This window comes from Mercenaria mercenaria, chromosome 14 (assembly GCF_021730395.1).
Source record: "Mercenaria mercenaria strain notata chromosome 14, MADL_Memer_1, whole genome shotgun sequence".
NCBI classification, from domain to species: Eukaryota; Metazoa; Mollusca; class Bivalvia; order Venerida; family Veneridae; genus Mercenaria; species Mercenaria mercenaria.
This window is the reverse complement of record NC_069374.1, coordinates 9,194,048-9,216,155: the sequence shown is the minus strand read 5'-3', so window position 1 is coordinate 9,216,155 and position 22,108 is coordinate 9,194,048. Positions and strand designations below refer to the sequence as shown.

At 34.5% G+C, this 22,108-nt stretch overlaps 1 protein-coding gene across 1 annotated transcript; it reads left to right on the top strand.

Annotated features, from left to right (window-relative positions):
• The first annotated feature begins 2,916 nt into the window (after nucleotides 1-2,916).
• Nucleotides 2,917-21,055, top strand: LOC128548358 (uncharacterized). The gene is made up of 13 exons (XM_053522912.1): nucleotides 2,917-3,260; nucleotides 7,301-8,550; nucleotides 9,310-9,480; nucleotides 11,836-11,920; nucleotides 12,420-12,580; nucleotides 13,221-13,315; nucleotides 14,096-14,175; nucleotides 14,802-14,900; nucleotides 15,680-15,793; nucleotides 16,379-16,474; nucleotides 17,061-17,201; nucleotides 18,977-19,078; nucleotides 19,574-21,055. Exons 1-13 carry the CDS (start codon nucleotides 3,164-3,166, stop codon nucleotides 19,816-19,818), a joined length of 2,736 nt encoding a protein of 911 aa, XP_053378887.1. The 5' UTR covers nucleotides 2,917-3,163; the 3' UTR covers nucleotides 19,819-21,055.
• Nucleotides 21,056-22,108: the final 1,053 nt, after the last annotated feature.

The following is a 22,108-nucleotide window of genomic DNA, read 5'->3' as shown; positions in this document are numbered from 1 at the left end:
ATATCTAATCGGAATTTCATCAACATTGAACGATTCATTTCTACAATTTTATTTATTACTACCTTATCCCCGTTTTTATAATATATTACTCTAAACATGTACACGATTTTCAACAATCTGTGTTCAGCAATTTTCAAGATATTGTCAAAATATCAAGTTAGAATATTTTGTTAAATGTACATTGATATCTACATGTATTCCAGAAAGAATCTTTATATTACATGCAAACATTCACCGTCTGTTTTGCAACTCTGGCTTTAACATTCTTCAGAAAAATAACTCGAGGATATCACATTTTAAATACAATTGATAAATGCATTCGATTACGAAATCAAGCTTGACAGAATGTTTCATTATATTATCGTATGAAAATATGCAAGCAGACATCTTACCAAAGATAGATAAATTGTGACGTCCTCAGCATACAAAAATGGAGTTACATCCCTTAGTCAGAGAAGGGTGAAAAATAAATTAAAAAAAAATGAAGAAGTGACCTGTATGGGTGGGTGTCCCCGACCTTCGTCCATCTATTTCCAGGAAAAAAATGTCACGCACATCTGCAGTCTTTGGCTTTGTGGTGATGATGTGGTATACAACCGTTTTAAGTTTGACACAGATCCACTCAGAATCATTAGAGAGAACACAACATTAGTAAAAAGGGGGAGATAATGTATAAAATATTGAAGCTACAGTTATGCATCTTGTGTTATTTGACATGGGTGATGACATCGAATTAAATTAAATCCATTCAGTTATAATAGAGATAGTGTAAAAGTACATATAAAACTTGTACCTGAGTGTAAATGTACATAAAACTTTTACCTGAAACTGTAAGTAAAATGTTAAACACAATTTATGAAATATTGTCGCGGTACTTATGACCGCTGTGTCATATGATGTAGGTGATGATATAGGGCGGCTGTTTTAAATTTAAGTTAAATCTATCAAGTAATAAGACAGCATCGCCCTTTAGAAGTTAACAAATCTACCAAGTTTGTTTTTTTTTTTATAAAAAAATACTCAAAACGCGAAACCATGTCTTGAACGGAATTAAAAACACCATATAAGTACTAAGGGTCCTAACTCATGCATCCTTCAAACAATCAGTATGAAAAGTTCAGGTCAGCATTTTACTTAAGTAGCATAACATAATTTGTTGAAGTGATCTAAATCACATCGCATAATGTCTGGACGGAAGGAAAAATGTACTACGGGTCATAAGTCGTGTGCACGAGCTCGGCGATAAATTTTGATAAATGTTAAGTTTATGCCTTGGTAAATATAACGTAGTTGTGGTCGCTTGATTCGGCTATTAATGGTAATGGTAGCATTTATGACTAAATACTTTTACAAGCAATGTGAGAAGAGTGTCGATCAGAGCCATTAACAAACGAATTCCTGTCTTACACCTACTTATACACGGGCTTTCGGCAGGATAAAATAACACAATTTGGACATTACCTAACTAAAAGCAAAACACTGCTGTTTTAGGCCGACAAGTTAAATGTAGGTAATACTTTTCTATGTTTCTGATTGATAAAATTAGTAATGTTTCCTTTGAAAATAAATGAAAGCTACTCCATTTTGTAACTGATCCTTTCGCTCCTGTATTACCGATCGGTCGCCTTCTACCGCTAGTCCATCAAGCCGACCATAAACATGCCAAATGTCGTGAAATAGTAATGTTGTATTTTACCGGAAATGATACTAGAAACTCTTTTTCGAGCATATGGCATTGTTTACCTTCTACTTTCGTATGGTTTTCCAAATGAGTTTAATAACTGCCAAGTTACATTCTAACTTTACTCGTGGGCCTTTAAGGTATATATGTGATGCTTTCATCTAATTTTGCGGTATATTTAACTTCTTGTGCGATCATCTTAACTGATTTAACAGGCATAAAATGCCACATCAAAATCAGAAGACAGCAATAGCTTTCCGTGCGTATCACTCTAAACATTTATCGCCAAAATGTAAATAGATGTATTATCTGTTAGAATCAAATGTTTAAAACGAAAATGACAAACAAATTTGAAATATTTCTAGCCAAAAAAAAAACTGAACGATCTTTTAACTGACTTGGTTTCTTTAAAAAAAAAGTTGTTGAGACAAAAATGAGGCAGCAATACGGCGTTACCGTAACTAAAACCCGGATGTGAAAAACAAATCGAACTCCATGTTGTACTTTCAGAAAAAAAATGATAGTTTCGAATCCATTTAAGTCAGAAACAGGTCCCTTTTTTATACCTGCGTCAAATTATGACAGGATTTTACTTTGAAAACTAGGTAAGTCTCCGAACAATTCAAACACAGGAAGTGTATGGCTTGCTGATTCTCCTTTCATTACAAATGTGAAGCATGCAGAATGTAATAGACGACTGACAAAAACAAATGGGGTTTTCAAACTGCTCAATTTTTAGGGGGAAAAAAACATTTCAAAGGTGCCAAAAAAGGTTGTCTCTTTCTGCATAATACTGATATTACTCCTCATTTCAAACAAATAATGACAACTGACGGAATTTACAGACAAAGTGTTGAATCGAGTCCTGTCCGGTGTGATTGTGCGTTTTCCTTATTAAGCAAGCCCCACTCCCCTCCCCTCTCTCTCTCTCTCATTAAAAAATAACATTGTATGCGTGAAAACTCCGTACACTTTCATGCTGTCAAAATTGCACCTAAGTTGATAAATCGCAAACCAAACTAATAGTTGACAATAAATGTCCAAAACACAATAATGATTTTACGTTCTGATTACTATTAATAAGCCTGTCAACTCCGCATTAGAAATAAATGTATTAGGTGAGGCATACACTATATGCCGGACTATTTTCTTGTATAATTGATAATGATTGGATAATCATTAAAACGTCACATTTTATGAGCATGCGCTGTCAACTCATCCGATATTTTGTACAAGCGATGCAGTTATGAAATATAATAACAAAACTAAAGCGAATTGCACATTTGATGATGTTCAATCCAATGAGCTAATATTTGAACGTTTAATATTTAAATACTCATAAAAAACACAAGGACATTATTGAGGAATTCAGAAAGTACTGACGATGATATGTATACGATAAAACTGCATGTGTAAAATAGAAGCTACTGTTTGATCTGTTAATAGATTTCTGACATTTGGTTTGAAAGAAGCGGTTTTGAAATGTATTCATCAAAGATGAAATTCCTGATTTTTCTGTATAGTTTTGGAATAGTTTGTTCACAAAGGTCCCCATTTCGTCAGCTGCAAATGGCTAATAGTAAGTATATTATTACATTTTTAATGTAATGCTTATATCTCATTCTTAAAAGAAATAATATCTTATAAAACTGATTTTAAGAAAATACTTAAAACATGTACCATGTATGTTGAGGCTTTACTGAAAAGCGTTATGCTTTAAATACTGTTAAACACTTTAAATTCGCAAGGAACAATAGTTGCTCCGTATTTTCCTTATTCTAGTTATTCGCAACATGTTTAATTCACGACGTTATAAAACTGGAAACCCGAATGCCTTTGGATATTCAATGTATTATACGGATAAAAACTTTTCACGAGTGAGAGTTGAAACTCCGGATTTCTAGCGAAAATAATTTGCTCGCGAATGCTAAGTGTTTAACAGTAATTTTCGTTGGAACCCAGGCCCCGTGTTCACAAAACATTTTCAGTCTCAGCTGAGTTTGATAATGAAACTTAATTTCTCATTATATCTAAATAGCATGTTTAACCCAAACTTTTCAGTTAATAATTATTTTAAAGTGATTATTCGGTATTGATGGTCAGTCCCATTTGGAATTTAAGCTTGAAAGTTTCGTAAAACTGATATTAAAATTTCAAACTCAAACTCAGCTGAGATCGAAAAATGTTTTGTGAACACGGGGCCAGATCACAATTGGTTAATTCGGAAAAATACAACGGTTCAGTGTTTTGTTCTGTTCTATTCTGTTCTGTTCTACTATGTATGTTTGCTGTGCAGACTGATAACACAACTGATAAATCTTTAATTTTGTTTCCGTGGCTACGGGGTGGGGAATCAAACCGGGGCCTTTACGACGTATGTAACGATTGCGTCACCGCCACAACCCGTAAAACGTAGATCGCAAATGACGCTTGCATAAATATTAATTCAGACAGTCATTTCATTTTTTTTATTCTATGTCTCCCAACACGAAGTCATATCTTTATCTAGACCACTATGCTCACTGTATTTATAAAGAATATGTGTAATGATATTTTATCGTGAACGTATATAGTAGATGCTGTTGCATGATTTCAATTTTACCTAAATAACAAATATTCATACGTCACAAATATTTGTAACAGAATGCAATATTTTCCAAAAATAGCAAGGTCTACGAGGGTCGTACATAAGAACAAATAAGTAAAAATATATAAATAAAAAAGTACCAAGAACAGCATCAAAATCTACAAAGAACATCGCAATACTTCAAGACCTACATGACATTATACGAGAGAGTTTATTGTATAAAAAATACTTTGACAAAACTGGTACATCAACGACATCTACGCAGCTCATAACGGAGTGAAAATAGTTCACTGGCGGTGCAAAACATGATATGTTAGACATGCAAACCTTGTCGCCTCTTTGTGATAGCAAGTTCTAAATATTTCTTACCTGACTTAATACTGACCTTTACACGCGTTTTACGGCCCCTTTGACCATAAAAGCCATAAAACCGCAGTTTCCCCATGAAAACATGAGTTGACAGGTTTTCACATTACCTTATGTGTTTTCTGTAATGTTTATTTCTTTGATAATATTTTTTCTTACACGACTGTAAGTTTAAGCGGTGTTAAAATGTACAAAAATGTATTTGATACGGGACAGTAAAGTGACACAAAACGTACCACTAATAATTTATTGTTTAACTATTTTTGACCTTGATTCTGAAAGGTTTATTGCAAAACTTCGCGTTGAAATGCATTTTTCATTTGTTTGTGCAAATGTGAAAACCAGCTTGTCACGCAGTTGTCAAAACATGTCTTTTCTTAAAGTAAAGGTAAAATTAGACAATCAACCTGAGATGCTGTGACATTAAATGTTTTACAAAATACAGACGTTAGACGGTTTAAACGTGTACTCTAAGGAATAAATTTGTGGACCCTAAGTCATAGGCCTTGTATTTAACATGCTATGCGGTCTAGTGTTGAACTCTGCGCTGCTGTATAAGCATTTTTTTACGAGAAACACAGGGTTCGTCTTACATCTCAAACAACAATGATACTGGAGTTTCATAGCTTTGTATTAAATATAAGATGTAAAGAAACTGAGGAACCCTACAGTCCTATTCAGTAGGCATTGTCCATATGGTAAAACAAAATGATTGATATTCCAATATACAGAACCTTTTGATAAAATCTGTTCTGACGACAAAAGAGTTTCCGGAAAATAAATGGCTTTTAATCTTACGTAAAAAGGTATATATATGTGCAAACCGTTTTTTTTTCTTGGGCTTTGACTCACGTCGGCACAAAACTACGCCGTATGCTGACATTCATGCTTTTGTATTTGGAGAAAATCTCTAGGATGCCCCACTGGACGTTATGTCAGGGACGGGCGTGAAACCGAGTTGATTCAACAATCCTCCATCAGCCAGCTGGGTGGTGGATATTACACAAAAAGCGGTGTTTCGCGGGATTAACAGGAGCGTCCCATGCACACTTAATACAACAAGCTATGTATACAACGTGGGACAAAAGCGGTCCAGCTATTACGTATTGGTACAGATTATAGACAGTCTAAAATTAATGGAACCTTGGACTATTATACGTTCTGTTATAAACAATGCACTACTTAGATCAACTGAAGCTCTCGCCCAGTCCCAAGTGAGGAAATGTTATTCTCGTTATCTCTAAAATATGGGAAGGGTTGCATTATGATGAACTTGTTGTTATACGAGAACCGCCACTTAACATTGATCGAGACTTTAGAGAAAATATTAGCCAAAGTTATACGTCATCGACAACATCATTTATGAGCAGCTGAACATGTTCGATTAATCTGTTGTTATTTAGCAGATGACAGGTCTCAAGGTCGTGCTCAGTAACTGCTTTATCCAACTAACCATCCAATTAGCGATGCAATCCTCTATATACGTTGCAATTAGGTACTGGTGCCGATTTTAGTTCGTTCTGTCAAGAGTGTAACCTATAACGTTACAGAGACGAACGTGAACACAATTGTTAACCATGGCCTATTTACAATAATAACCCTTAACTTGTCCCAAGTGGGGGAAATGCTATCCTTGAAAACTCTTAAATAAATGGATATTAGCATTAAGATGAACTTGCTATTGTACGCGGAAGGCCAATTAGTATTGATTCGGATTCCGAGAACAATCAACCAGAACTTTAATCTGTAATAATTGATATGGCAACAGATTACAAGGTCGTGCATGTTTACTCAAAATTATATTTGTAGGATCTTATTACTATTCATGAATCAAAGTCTTTATCTAACGTTAGATAACAAGGTCGTGTCTTAATGAATCTCATTGTATATTAAACACTGTTTACCATGATTTTCAAATGAATGTTCGTGAAACCAGCGAAACCACTATATCAAATATCAACAGAATTTGAAAAGTCAAAGTGTGTTTCTTATAAGTAGATTGATTTGTTTATTATGTTTTATGAGGCGAAAATTTGGCCGCTGCTCTATTACCTTCCGACGCCTTTAAACGTTTAGTAAACAATTTTACTTCTGCAGTCTTTTTGTTACGTTATAACCTCACGCTGCTACAGACAGCACTTGATAATGTCGTAATATACCTATAAGTTAGAAGTTCGAATATTCGGCCAAAGTCACACTGATATACCCAGAGACAACCTTCAATACATTGCAATATTGTACACTTCTTGAATGCCTTGTCGGTCAATAGTCAAAACTATCGCCCGAGGTCCGGCTAGCCATTCAATAAGTGTTTTATAACATGACCTCAGAAATAAATTTTTAGCATCTTTTCCTTCAGATTTGTACTATTGACCGGTCAGTAATACCGACTATTCACCGTCGGATAATTTATACAAGGAGTCGTTCAATGAAATCTTCTGACACATATTTGTAATAAGTCTTGTAAACAGTGACATTAAGTTTAAATAGTCTGTCACAACATTTCGCCATGCGCCGATTACTTTTTTTTATACGTTACGTTACATCATTAGAGGGTTCGGCCAATGAAAAGCCCTTGATCACCTTGATTCAACTGTCAATAAGGTAAGGATTTTTTTAAGTACTTGGCTTAAAATCACCTTTTATACAAACAATTTCTATTCCAGTGCTTCAAACAAGAAACAGCCTCTTACAACAAGCTATGCTTCAAAATCTACGTAATCCAGCCGCTTCACAGGGTGCCACTCCGAGTGTTAGTCAGAGTGTCCGACTGGTCAACCAGTTAAACCGAATGACCCAGAATATGATGAATAATTTAAATGGTGGCACGCGCGCAGCAGCGCCGTCTTTAGGTGCAAATAATCTAATTCCAGTGGACGTGTTGCTACGGCAACAAAGAAACTTGCAAGCCCAGATGTTACAAAATCTGCAAAACACTCAAAATGTTAATTCGAATATACCAACCACTCAAAATACTGGATTAAATCAAAATCCGAATGTTAATACTCAAAGTACACAACAAACTACGGGTACTAATGACGTCACAGTAGTCGTAGTACCGCGAAATAACACCACTTTTCAAAACGTACCAACAGGCAACTCAAATATTCCTCAAACATCGGACGTAAATCCTTTTACTGCAAGCACTGGTAATACAACATTTGAAGACATATTTACCAATTTTGGAGGTTTCAGTTTTCCAAGTACATCAGCTGACTTCTGGACCGGAAGAACCGATGCAATAGGCAGTTCAACCGGAAGTAACAGACCGCCGACTGACGTTCCTTCCAGTATAGTCCCATCAACCGGCGGTTTTACAAACGTTCCTTCCAGTATAGTCCCATCTACTGGTGGTTTTACAAACGTTCCTTCCAGTATAGTCCCATCTACTGGTGGTTTTACAAACGTTCCTTCCAGTATAGTCCCATCTACTGGTGGTTTTACAAACGTTCCTTCCAGTATAGTCCCATCTACTGGTGGTTTTACAAACGTTCCTTCCAGTATAGTCCCATCTACTGGTGGATTTACAAACCTTAACAATAGACAGACTACAGGTCAACGAACTACTTTCGATCCAGCAACTGGAATTACATTTGGAAGCGGATTTACCGTTGACCAACAGACGAATTCAGGCACCGATTCAAACACAGGAGTAAATACTAGAAATGGTGGAACTACTTTTGGCAGAGGAACGATAAGTGAAATAGGATCGACTTTCGACACGAGTCAGTCGAGCAGCGGATCTACTATTGGTGGAGGAATTTCAACTGCACCGCAGACATTTGGAATAAATTTGCCAGGTGGATTTAGAAGCAACCAACCGACGACGGTCGGTGCTGGGACTTCGAGTGGTGCAACCACTATGAATACTGGCGGAACGACAGGAACCAGGCAACCTGCTATTGCTCCGGACGCAGTAAGTTTGTTTATGCTAATTTATTTTAGCACAGTTATAATGAAAGCTTCAATCTTATTTGAATCACTCTTCCTGGAAAACCAGTAGTGGTGTCTTATGAGGAAGCGTGGTCGTGCCCAAAGGTGGGCTCGAACACATGACCCTCGGACACCTTATAACTACTGGACCAGTGCTCCCCTGCCCAGTAAGTAAGCAGTAAGTAAAAGTTTTTTTTTCAGTGCATGAAAATAAATGCAATGAATATGTACATTTGTGCGTTTTATTACGATCTGTCAGAACGTTTATCGTGTAAAGTGATCGCACCAGCTTTAAACAATGGTTACAGGTAAAATAAATCTTTAGGAAGAAGTAAACTAAATTCTCGAAAAAAAATATTTACATTGATTGTGTACCACATTTTTAAATCAGGTATACAAATGCTGGGACTTAGAAATATTTGTACGTAGCCTGCACGTTAAATATGGATCAAGTTTATTTTCTTAAAAGCGTTTTAGTTAACGTTCTGTACGCAGATGTTTGATTGTAATATAGATTTGAAAATGTATAAAGCGGTCGAATATAAGCTTTTACAAAGTTTTCAATTTTTCTCCTTTTTTGTAACAACAACAACAATAATTAAAGTCAAAATGATAATGATAATAATAATTAAGATTGGAATTTCATACTTGATGTATTTCTACTTGCGATGAACGTCAGTATTTTTTATTATATTGACTGGAATACCTTATCAAAATAAACAACGTTTCAAATATTTACCAGCTGTCTTGTACAGAAGAGTACCAGAAGATTCCTGGACACACATTGTGTATGACCGATTCTTCACTGCTGACCAAAGCCGGTGTTAATATAGACGATAGATTGAGAATCACACAAATACACAACAGTCTCCGGGCCAGCGTCCAACCCCCAGCTGCCGACCTCGTTTCCTTGGTAAGTTGTTTTGTCAACATATTCCTACTTTATGGACAGATATAAAGCTATCGATTAAAAAGTACACTTCGCCTCGCTCATATTTCATGTTGGTATTGTACTTGCCATGTTTATATCATGAAATCTATATTGTAGGTATATTAAAGATATCCAATGCATGCCTTTCACTTAAATTTGTATCGTTAGATATTTTTACCACGTATGTGAAATAAGAATTTATCTTTGCTAGATATATCAATTAATCGTGTATGTACAGCTAGATTAATAATGAAATAACAATTTATTGTTAAAAAGACTTCCAGTTGTTCAAGCGGTTGTAATGGTATATACATGTACTATGTTTAACTATTATACATGTATACTATTATCTAAACCTAATGCGTAATATTGTTAATACACAACCTGTTAATTTTTACGGTTACATACAATTTTTGGAGTATTTGTTCATATATTCAAGTACGAAATTTTGCTTGGTACACCTTTAATTAGTTACTATTCAAATTACTTTCAAGACATGCACTACTATAAAGTTATCGTCCATTTTGATATTAACAGTTACTTGATTGTTTAACATGTACGAATACATGTACATGTGTCATAGTTTTAAGAGATTGAAAATAAAAATTATGAATAGTCTATAAAAAAAACTTGATTTCTCGAACAAAGTGTGTTTTTTTTTCTTCAAACACTATCAAAGTCAAATTTAATTTTTAAGTTGGTCCGTTTCAGCGAAACAATTAAAATTTGATTAACATCTAATTTACATGACTTTCTATTATTTTGACTGTACACAAATAACCGTGACTCATGATTTAATGAATATTTCAAGGATGTGACGCTTAAAGAAAAGTGTATATATCAATCAAATCGACAGACAGAGAAAGGCAATAACAGGTTTATTACACACGTTGACCACATATGTCATGTTACAGTTCGTCACAAGGTGCCCTGATTGATAATAACTGTGCCCATTCATACCGTAGTATAACCACATACTGATATGTCAGGGTAATGTGTCAAATGAGCACAATACAAGTACAAGTAAAGAAAAGTAAAGTGTGTTTATTATAGTGTCTCTCCTACATTTTCAAAACATTTCTTATTATGCCCAGTAGTGCTGCAGTTTTTCTCTTTTCAGTATTTTAATCGTCATTATTTTATGGCAGATCCTAAAGTATAGATTAGCAATGGTAATTTAATTTTTAAACATGTATAAATTAGTATATGTTACTGTTTCATACATCATATCACACTTTATCAGGGTTGCTATGTCAGGGTTTGTTATATATCTTAATCCTTAAATGTCTAAGATATTGATTATTCGTTCATGTATTATTTATTTATCAATTATTTAAATATTATTTATTTATTCATGTATTTATTAAAAACAACAGTAGATTTAAGTGCAGTATGCTTTGTTAATAAGCAATATCCATATTAATATAATACTAGTATTGCATACATGATTATCTGTAAATGTGGATGGAATATATTATTGGACTTTTGTAGATATGAATCAGATAGTAATATACTCAGTAACATTGAATAACAATTTTAATTAGTATTTTTAAGTCACATATAGCCTTCTATAAATCTATGATAGATTGGCCATGCTTTTTATTGAAGTATTTATTAAATGTTTTGTACTATGTATATATGCATGGATGAGACATAAATAAATTATTAAACAAAAGGATGAAAGCGACGTCTATATAATAATTAATTGATAATTGTATAGAACAAGTGTCAATAGTGTGAAACTATTACAATGACTGTACATTTAATGATATTTCTTTCGTAGAAAAACAGGATCAAAATACTAAGAAATTCAAGGGATCATTTTCATAACTTAAAATTTAAAAGCGTTCATTAAAAAAAGTTCATAAAGTTTAAATTTTTATAGCGGATGAGATACACAGTGTCACTTCAGTTATAACGCCTCTTAGTTTCAGTTGTGTCTTACCTATTATTGCGTAGTTAATTTATCTCAATTTAATAACAAATAATTGTTTCAAATAACCGAATCTGCAAAATTCCAGTTTCCATGGGTACTGATATGTTCTTAAAGTCATGAAAGAGATATCATCTGTGTTATGGAAATGCATGTTTACAACATTAGATATTTACAAAAACACATCAACACAATATATACAAACTTTCAAAGCTATAGATCTAACAATATTCAAGAATATTGGACTGGAGCAAAACTTAAATGTATGCACAAAAATGTCCATATTCCTGAAAAAATGGAAGTGAGAGTTATGATGTTAGGCATAATTACTAACCATATGATAATAAACAACTTTTTGGACAACTACAGAATTTACAACGAAAAATGTTATTCACTCTCTGTAGCAATGGGATGATCGCGTAGCCGCAGTAGCACAGAAATGGGCAAAACAGTGCAAACTGGCACATGATACAGAGAGAACTGTCTCAGGTAAGTTCAGCAAGTAACTTGGAGGTATATCACTACATGACATTATTAAGATTACATTTTTGTTCAAGGAGTTTTGTCAGTGGAAAGCATACAATGTGTCCACTTTTGCAGCTATTAAGACTTTAAGAGTATAGATTATCGGATTGTTCTATTAATAACAGTTTATGTTGTGCCATAGGAGTGTTTATTGTTTAAAACCTAAAATCCTCACAAAAGCAATGATCTTTCTACTAAATATGGTAATGTAGGAAAAAAGGTTGATGCTGATACAGAATTCAGGTATACTAGTTAGGTTAACTACCCGTCGTTACGTAACTGAAATACTGTTTATGAAACAGTGTTAATCCACAAACCAACGAACACGAAACAAAAGAAAGAAATGATTTAAGCGATTTGAATGTATAGTTTGACTAAGTCAAGAAAGCATTTAATCACTATATACACAACTTAAACGGCTTTGTTCTCTATAAAACAACAGTGTTTACCTGCTTTTTTGTAGAAATGGGAATGTCTTTTGGCCAGAATGTAGCTGTAGGGTTTGAAACGTGGCCAGAAGCTATACAAATGTGGTATGATGAAATTAGCGTGTACAGATATGGGCTCGAACCAGATTCATACCTGGGTAAAGATGGATGGAGACAAATAGCACACTTCACACAGGTACTATTTTTACTTTAACTTTTTAAAGAGACATACCGTGAGATATATACCTGCAACCCTGAAAACGACTTTAAATGTTTTCCATAGAAAATTGTAAAAATGACGAAGAGGTATCAGAAAATAATCAATGGTACGCATTTTCCAGTACATCAGACATTTAGTTTACTTCCAAGGACGTTTCCTACATCACCGTGCATTTGAAAGATGCTTCTGTTCCGGAAACTGTAACCAAAAAGCAATTGAGAATGAGGGAAAAAGTAATATTTTGCAGAAAGGCATAATTGTGTCAATTCCTTTGCTTTTTAAAAGCATAAAAAAAATTTACTTTGATGTTTTATTGAAAAAAAAAATCAATATCAACGAAAATATCTGCTAAACACACGCGTGCTGTGCTCCCAACCACATGTTTGTACATGACCTAGGCCCCTGCTATTCTAAGACTTCGTATACACATAATTATTTAAAAGAAATTTCCAAATGCATAACGTACACGTGTTTCGCGTGCTCGTCCACACAGTTGGTGCACAAATTCAAATATTTTCTCTACTTTCTGAAAGAAAACGTATGGTCATTAACAAGAACTCGATAAGTTTGTATGAATCTGTGTGCATAATTAAAATATATATTCTATTATCTATAGATAGTACAGAATGGTACGTATCTGATTGGGTGTGGTTACGCCGAGTGCCCGGAGACCCAGTACGTGCGATATTACGTATGTAACTACGCTGCAGGGTCAGTATGATTTTATCCTTTTAAGTAGGAGAATTAATCTCTGTAACTATGTTATACACACAGATAATCTATTTTGAATATCATATGTATGGTTTGCAACGCCTTTTCGACCAAAATGAGATTTGTGGGATGGGGGTTCAAGGTTTATGATTTCTAGTAAATGAATAACCCGCAAATGAATGATAATATAAAATTTTAGATATCAGGATTCTGTTTCTAAGGTAAGAAAACTGAAAGAAGGTACTATATATGTCCCGTTTAATAACATTATCCATGGGCATATGTTCTTGTCAGTAAAACAAGTTTTAAGAGGAACAAAGAGAAAAACAGGTAAATTATTTCAGTTATCATGTTTTAGTATATTATTTACAAACATATCCTTTCATAATTTTTTTGTTTGTTATGGGGTTAGCGTCATTTTCAACGATATTTCAGTTATTTAATGGCCGGGAGTTAACCTGACAAGTGTTTCTGGATTCTGTACCAGTACACACCTGTTCTCTGAAAGTAACTGCTAACTTTCCCACATGAATCAGAAGTGGAGGACGCATGATGTCAGATACAATGACTTTAATCCATTTTCATGGAGAACATACGTCTTACCCAGGGATCGAACTCACGAACCCGCGAGCCATAGATCTGCGCTCTCCTTGTTTTCATAATAGCCGTGTCACGGTGCAAAAAATTCCGAAAGGCACATGATAGTATACAGAGCCAGATATATTCACATGTATTAGAACACAGTGTGCATTTCAAAAACTCAAGTGCTCTTTTATTCAGGCAAACCGACCTAGCTTACCCATATACAGCCGGGTTAAGATGCGAGAGCTGCCCAAATAATTGCATCAACGGATTATGTGGTAAGCCATTTATAACTTTGATAACTATGTAAGCTCAATGACTGTATTCTTGAGTTCCGTACTAGGACGAACGTTTTAGGGACTTTTACTCGAACAAACTCCATAATCCGCGTGATTCTAACACTTGATTTGATCTGCCAATGTTCCCCTGCTCTATGTAACATTTGCTGCATGGTAATATTTGGCACAATGAATTCTTTATAAACTAACACTCAACACTCCGGCAGTTTCCAAACCCCCAAATCCAGATGTATATAATTTAATGAAAACTTCCCATGCCTTGTTACCAGTGTTGTATGCTGCCATTTGTATATGAGTTATCTAAATATGATTATCTTAATTTCTTTAGTCATATCACATTGTAAAGCAAATACAAAAAGCTGTCCTTAATACTGTGTGTATGAAAATAAGCATTTTTTCCCTAAAATAAATCGAATAAGATTAAGCTTCTAAAACTGTGTAAATAGACCGACCGTAAAACATTATATGGAGATAAATATACTAAAAAAAAGGGTTCAGTACATTCTATTTTCTTTCACTTCATTAAAATGCTAAAATATATTTATAGCATAAAATCATTGCTGTAACAATTTTACTAATATGTAACATAATGGTTGTGTACACAGATTGCGGAGGACTAGTGTGCTATAATGGCGGTACTTTAGATGAAAGCACGTGCAAATGTGAATGTCCTAAACCTTACACCGGCGAGAGGTGTGAAATAAGTAAGTACTGTTCATGTTTACTTTTAAAACTATTTCACATCTACATTCCTTCAAAATGTTGTAAAAAAAGAATCACTATATGAAAATTATATCTATTGTTATATATTATTATTATTATTATTATATCAGATTTCTATAGCTCCCTTTTCATGATAAAACCGTTCGAAGGGGCTTGACATATACTGCAGCCACACAGGGTGCGAAATTCATCCTCTGCTAGTACAGATACAGACACAGAGCGATCTGACCAGAGTGAGATAAAGCCCCTAGAACAGACAGAGAGAACTTTTCAGATACAGACGTGTCCGACTAACTTATATAGCCTAGCTCTTTTCGAATAGACAGTCTGGTTCTTTAACGTGCCCGGTGTATAGCACCGATACACGCGAAGCCGTCTTTCCTGGGGAGAACCAGTACATGCCTCTAGTTAGGTGGGAGACACTCAAGAGCATTGTATTGTATTGTATGATAAAAGTACGCTTTGCTTTCCACGGAAAAACGTAAAAGGTACTTAGATGCTATAAAGCATAAAGTAAAACAAGTTTAAGAAGAAATGTACGTCTGTCGCTAGCATATTCATATTTCTCACAGAGATACGTTGGTGTCCGACAGTGTCACGGGTCGAAAGCCAACTAATCGTCCGGAATTCTGCATTATATATAACCCGAAAAGACATGCATTACAATATAGTACATACATATAAAAAGAAGACTATTAAGAGAATAGGAATTTAAAAGATGTCCATGTTTCCATACAAAAAGACACTAACTCGATTTCAGTTGACTGCCCCGTTAGCGACAACTGGATCTGCGGCCGTGACTGGCCACCAAGCTATTGTGAAAGATTCTACAACGTACCCGAGGAATGTCCTTACATGTGTGGGATTTGTGGTGGTAAGTTTATATGCATGTCAATAATCAATTAAACATGTACTACAACGTGTCCGATGAATGTCCGTACATGTATGGGATGTGTCTGCAACGTAGCGGAGGAATGTCCCGGTTTCTGTAGTATATGTCACTGTAATGATCTAAAACTGCAATGTACCAAAGGTGTGAGGTATGAGATGGTACGTTTACAGGTATGTCAGAAACGTTTCACTACAACGTTAACGAGGATTGGATTTCTATGTGTAGAATATCTTGCATGTGGCATTAACCTTAATCTTCAACGCACATGAGGAATGACTCGTCGCCCCGTAAGATATGCAACGGTATGTGTACAAATGTGTCAAACATGCATAACGTACAAGTGGACTATCCTTACTTGTAGTGTATATGTACTCGTGAAACTATTGCACTGGTGTCCTACTGGTGGAGAATAATTTCTTGGTTTCAAATAGCAAATTAGAATTAATAACTGCCATGAAATATAGATAGACGCAGTATTCATGAAGACATCATAACTATTGATTTCAATCATCCAGTTATAACATACATGCAGATATACAGTATATAAAATCGTTCATTATTCTGCAGATGGAACAGGTACCACGAAAGTAGTCACCACGCCGAATATCACAACATTTACATCATCGTTCGGTTGCCGTTACACTGGGGTCCGTGACGACGAAGGTATGACACAATAATATCACAAGTTCGTGTGCCACAAAGAAACAGGCGTTTGTCAATCATTAAAAGTAATGTGATTTCAAAAAAGGTTTACGGAGAGTTTGTCTCTTGTGTTTAACAGTATCAGAACTAAGTAAAATGTTGTTTTATAATAATACCAACCGTTTATGAAAGAACCTTTGCTTTGTACTGTCTGAAACCTACATTCCGAATCCAATACTTAAATTATAAATGTCATTAGGCAATAAGTAACCATTCTTCAACAATATGTGAGCTAACTAACCGGATTACAACCTTTATCATTTAGTTCCAGAAGAGGAACCCTAACCGACAAGGCAACGTCGAACATTAAGCTATTGTTTCCCGTCATCGTGCGAGTTTTAGTGTAGATTTTCCCATTATATTAGGTATATGGAATTACGTGAAATAAGGATCTTTTATTTTTTTTTACCTTAAATGGCTTATAGTTTGGACTAAAACATTTATCAAGTTATTTGCATTCTAGAAAATTGTATGCATTTTATAAAAACGCAGACCATCTGAAAAAGAAGAACATGTAGCAAGTATAAGAACTATGTTTGCATTTTAGCATCTTGTAGAAACTACGGCGACAATGGAAACGATATGAGAATGTGTTCAAGTCAGGGAGGAACGGTGGGCTGCGGAGAATGTGACCGATACTTTAACATAAAGAGAGACTACTGCCCAGTCATGTGCGGCCTCTGTGATCGTATGTATGATTGTGTTAGTGGGGATGACGGGAGGTTGTAGAACGTATGAGTATGTTCGTATGGGGAGGAGAGGCGGATCGTTAGAGCATGTGTTTGTAGGGGAGGAGAAGGATGGCGGTCATATACACACCAAGAAATCTTTCGTTGTTCTTACTCTCTCATCTCCATTCTTGGGGGACAAGATATATATTTGAGTTTGTCATCTTTTCGCCCGTCCGTTCTCTTCCGTTACAGCATGGCGCGGTTCTATCTTTTCACGAATTTTCAGATAATTTGACACAAATGTTTATTTATACCATAACAATGACATTAACAAGAGCTGCCCGTAAGACAGCAAAGCTCGACTATTCGAAATATTGTCACAGAAGCAGGAAATTATTACCCAAAATGTTAAATATCAAAAGAGTTTTAAGTTCGAAAGGGGACATAATTTGACCAAAATACATATCAGAGTTATGGGACTTGATGTTATCGACTAGTTTTATAACCCCGAAGAAACATGTTAAGTTTCAATTCAATATCTGCATCAGTTTTGGGGATAGTAACTTTCATGTAAAACTTTAACCAGAATTTTCTAAGTCCAAAAGGGGGCATAATTTGCTCAAAATACATGTTATGAGTTATGGAACTTGACCCAGTGAGGTTGGTAATTGACCTAGAAAAAGAATAAATAAGTTTCAAAGCTATATGCCTTTTGGTAATAGCTGTATGTACTTGCACGCAAAACTTTAACCAGGATTTTCTAAGTCCAAAAGGGGGCATAATTTGCCCAAAATACATGTCAGAGTTATGGGACTTGGTGCTATCAACTAGTTTTATAACCCCGAAGACACATGTGAAGTTTCAATTTAATATCTATAGTAGTTTTGGAGATAGTTACTTGCATGTAAAACTTTAACCAGGATTTTCTAAGTCCAAAAGGGGGCATAATTTGCCCAAAATATATGTCAGAGTTATGGGACTTGACCCAGTGAGGTAGGTAATTGATCTAGAAATAGAAAAAATAAGTTTCAAATCTATATGCCTTTTAGTAATAGCTGTATGTACTTGCACGCAAAACTTTAACCAGAATTTTCTAAGTCCAAAAGGATGCATAATTTGGCCAAAATACATGTCAGAGTTGTGGGACTTGACCCTGTGAGGTAGGTAATTGATCTAGAAAAAGAAAAAATAAGTTTCAAATCTATATGCCTTTTAGTAATAGCTGTATGTACTTGCACGCAAAACTTTATCCAGAATTTTCTAAGTCCAAAAGGGGGCATAATTTGGCCAAAATGAAGGTCAGAGTTATGGGACTTGGTGCTATCAACTAGTTTTATAACCCCGAAGACACATGTGAAGTTTCAATTCAATACCTGCATTAGTTTTGGAGATAGTAACTTGCATGTAAAACTTTAACCAGAATTTTCTAAGTCCAAAAGGGGGCATAATTTGCTCAAAATACATGTTAGAGTTATGGGACTTGACCCAGTGAGGTTGGTAATTGACCTAGAAAAAGAATAAATAAGTTTCAAAGCTATATGCCTTTAAATGATAGCTGTATGTACTTGCATGCAAAAACTTAACCAAGGTGTGACGCCGACGCCGACGCCGACGCCAGGATGAGTAGAATAGCTAGACTATTCTTCGAATAGTCGAGCTAAAAATTGCTTCTTTAGCAAAGAATGGCGATTAATCGTGCCATGGCATGCACTTGATTATAACCATATTAATTCAGATTTTTGACATCTTGGAAATGTTTCAGTTGACAAGATGTTTTGTTCACTTTTTTCAGCTCCGTGCGCGGGCAAGAGATGTAGTAATGGAGGAACACTGGACACAAACACGTGCGCATGTAGCTGCAGAAAACCTTTCACTGGTGACACGTGTGAATTTGGTATGATCTTGTGTTAATTTGGGGCTTTTGGTTATAATATTATCAAAGTGATTCCATAGAAATATGTTTATCAACGAGTGAACGAAGAGTGCAATATTTTCACAAATGGAGTATCCACCAGTGAAAATGTAATTATGTGAAAATCGAAAAACGTTTGTAATCCTTTACTCGAGGTAAACTGCCTTAATACTAGTATTTTACGCATTATACACATATTACTCATTTTTAAGATAGCTTAGAAACATAAACTCATATTCTAATGTTCATGATATGGCCAAACTTCAGTTTTAAACAAAGATCATTTTAACCAAAATCTCGAGGTTAGTGTCTTTAACGCTGGTCAACCATTTGCTTGAAATTCCTGACAGTATATATGTTATGCAATACACCAATATTTTACGAAGACTTTCGGAGGTTTTAACGTTACTAGCTATTGGTACTCTTTGTCCCTAAAACTATTTGAAACGACCTAAGCATGACTCATTTGTTTTGCAGCTCAGTGCCCAATCAATGGCGACCCTGGGTTTTGTCGATTCTGGCCGCCCAGGTACTGTCAGATGTACTACAATGTACCCGAGGAATGTCCCTACATGTGTGGCATCTGTAAAATGGAAAATGCCCAAGTAAGCGTAATGGGAACGCCCGAACGTCGAGGACAGCCCCTGGACAACCCAGTTATTAATACCCGGGCAAGACCTAAACGTTTAACAGATGCTGCAGAAACACGTCGAAAGCGATGAAACAGTGATAAAAAACAACTCAAATCTGATTTGTGAACTGTTTTTGAACATACAGAGTGTAATTTATAAAACTTACAAAATATTTGATCATGTAAAATATATTTGTATTTAAGTTAATGTGGTCAAAACTTGTACGTAGTGTTAAAAAGTATTTGTTTACAGTTTAGGTGAAGAATTCCAATACATGTATCTGCTTTTGTTCTGGGTCCGTAACAGCTTTGGTTATTTCCGTATAAGTACGTATTACAACGTACAATGTATTATTCGTACGCTGTTTCGATTTGTGCGGCCGACATGGAGAGTCATATGAGCACTTGGCTCTCCGAGTCGACGAAACAGGTGAAAAACTCTAACGTAGATCTACGTAATCAAACGAAAATTACGGGTCCAGTACTATAAATGAATTACTGAGAAGTGCATGTAATCAGAATTGATAATCGGTAATAAAATGTACTAAATTATATACATAATGTTGTTTTGGTTCAACATTTCAAAAGTATTATAGCTTGAATATTTAAATATCACCAGTAAATATGAAAAAAAAAAAAAACAAATACAATGATTTGTATATATTATATACATGTGTGCAATTTGATAATAAACATGCGAAAAGTATTGAAACTGTATACAATTGTTAACAATTATAAATAATGTACACTGGACCTTATACAGAACACGGTGCTTGCTGTTGATGATGTAAAATTTAACAAGGATGCTGATAGAGTCAACTGAACTCCTTTTAATCGGAGAGACTTTGTAATTAATCTGCAGTTTAATCAGGATAAATTTAGTTTTCAGCCAAATGTCGTATGTTAAGATGTCAATTTTAATGGAATTCTTTGCAATACTTTCAAAGTTTTTCCACAGTAAGTGAAATCAATACATAAAGGAACATAAACTGGTATAACATATATTATTTTTTTTATCGCATTGCCTTTGAGTTATATCAAAGTCGCAGTTTCGGCAAAAGTGAAATATTTATGTACCAAAGAGAATATAAATAAACAACTAATTCCAGACTGAGGTACATTTCTTGGGCCATTAATACTTTTTCTCTTTTTCTATATGGCTGTGGTGATCAGTATACAACAGAAACTATTAAAGTGAGTACAAAACAACATATCATTATATCTGGATTCACATATGTTTCATTTGCAGTTTAAACAAATTTTCATTATTTCTCCTATATAACATTTAAAGATGTTTAATAGTCATCCTTCAATAGAATAAACTGAACAAAACACTCAGTTAACCTACCATTCGTTATTTTATCGATATATTAAAAAGTATACAGACGTACATTCTTAAAATTTTTTGCGTTAAAATTTTAAAAAAGGGATTTTTAAAAAGGGAACAAAAAATTTCAAAAAAAAACATCAATACCATAAAAAAAATTTTACTCTTTTTGGGCGATTTAAAAAAAAACCAAAAATTTTTTGAAAATTTTCAAAAGAAACAAAAATTTTTCAAAAATTTTAAACAAACCAGAGATTAAGCTTTTGAAATTTTAAGTGTTAAAGGCAATATTTTGGAAAAAAATAAAATTTTACGCCCGTTGGGGGATTTTAAATTGAAAAAGAAAAATTAAAATTTTTTGGTATGAAAATTTGACAATTTTCTAATAAATCAATAAAACCTATGCAGTAATTGTTCATATTTTGCGTATAATTTATATCTAACAACCTGCTTTAAATTTTTTAACTAAAACAGAAAATTGAACACACATTTGATTAATGATAAAAAGGCGATGAACCAAGTGCGGGGCAAAACAAATTTTTCCCCATAAACACCAAGCCGCCATTCGAAAAAAAGTCACAAACCCGGGAAAATTTTTAAACCCACAATTTAAAAAACAAAAGATTTTTTAAAGTTAAAAAGGGGGACATATCAGAGTTATGGGATTTGATCTATCAACTGGTTTTTTAAAAACCCCCCGAAAAAACCCTGTTTTAAGTTTTAAATTCAAAAATCTCCCATTATTTTTTGGGGATAGAAATTTGGGCATGTAAAACTTTAAACCAAAATTTTTATCAAGCCCAAAAAGGGGGGCAAAATTTTTTGCTAAAAAATAAATGTTAAGATTATGGAACTTGACCCAGTGAGGAAAGGTAATTGATCAAAGAAAAAGAATAAATTTTTCCAAATCTATACCTTTTAGAAATAGCGATGTACTGCACGAAAAATTTTTTAAACCAAAATTTTCTAAGCTAAACCGAGGGGCCCGGGGCCAGGGTGATTAAAATTAGCAAAAAACTTTTTCCTTTCGAAAAACGACAAAAAACCGTCACCC

Coding starts and splice junctions, on each gene's coding strand:
- LOC128548358 (XM_053522912.1), top strand. CDS start 3,164: ATGTATTCATCAAAGATGAAATTCCTGATTTTTCTGTATAGTTTTGGA. Junction 13,316..14,095: donor GTATGTAACTACGCTGCAGG/GTCAGTATGATT, acceptor TCTTTTATTCAG/GCAAACCGACCTAGCTTACC. Junction 19,079..19,573: donor TGGTGACACGTGTGAATTTG/GTATGATCTTGT, acceptor TTTGTTTTGCAG/CTCAGTGCCCAATCAATGGC.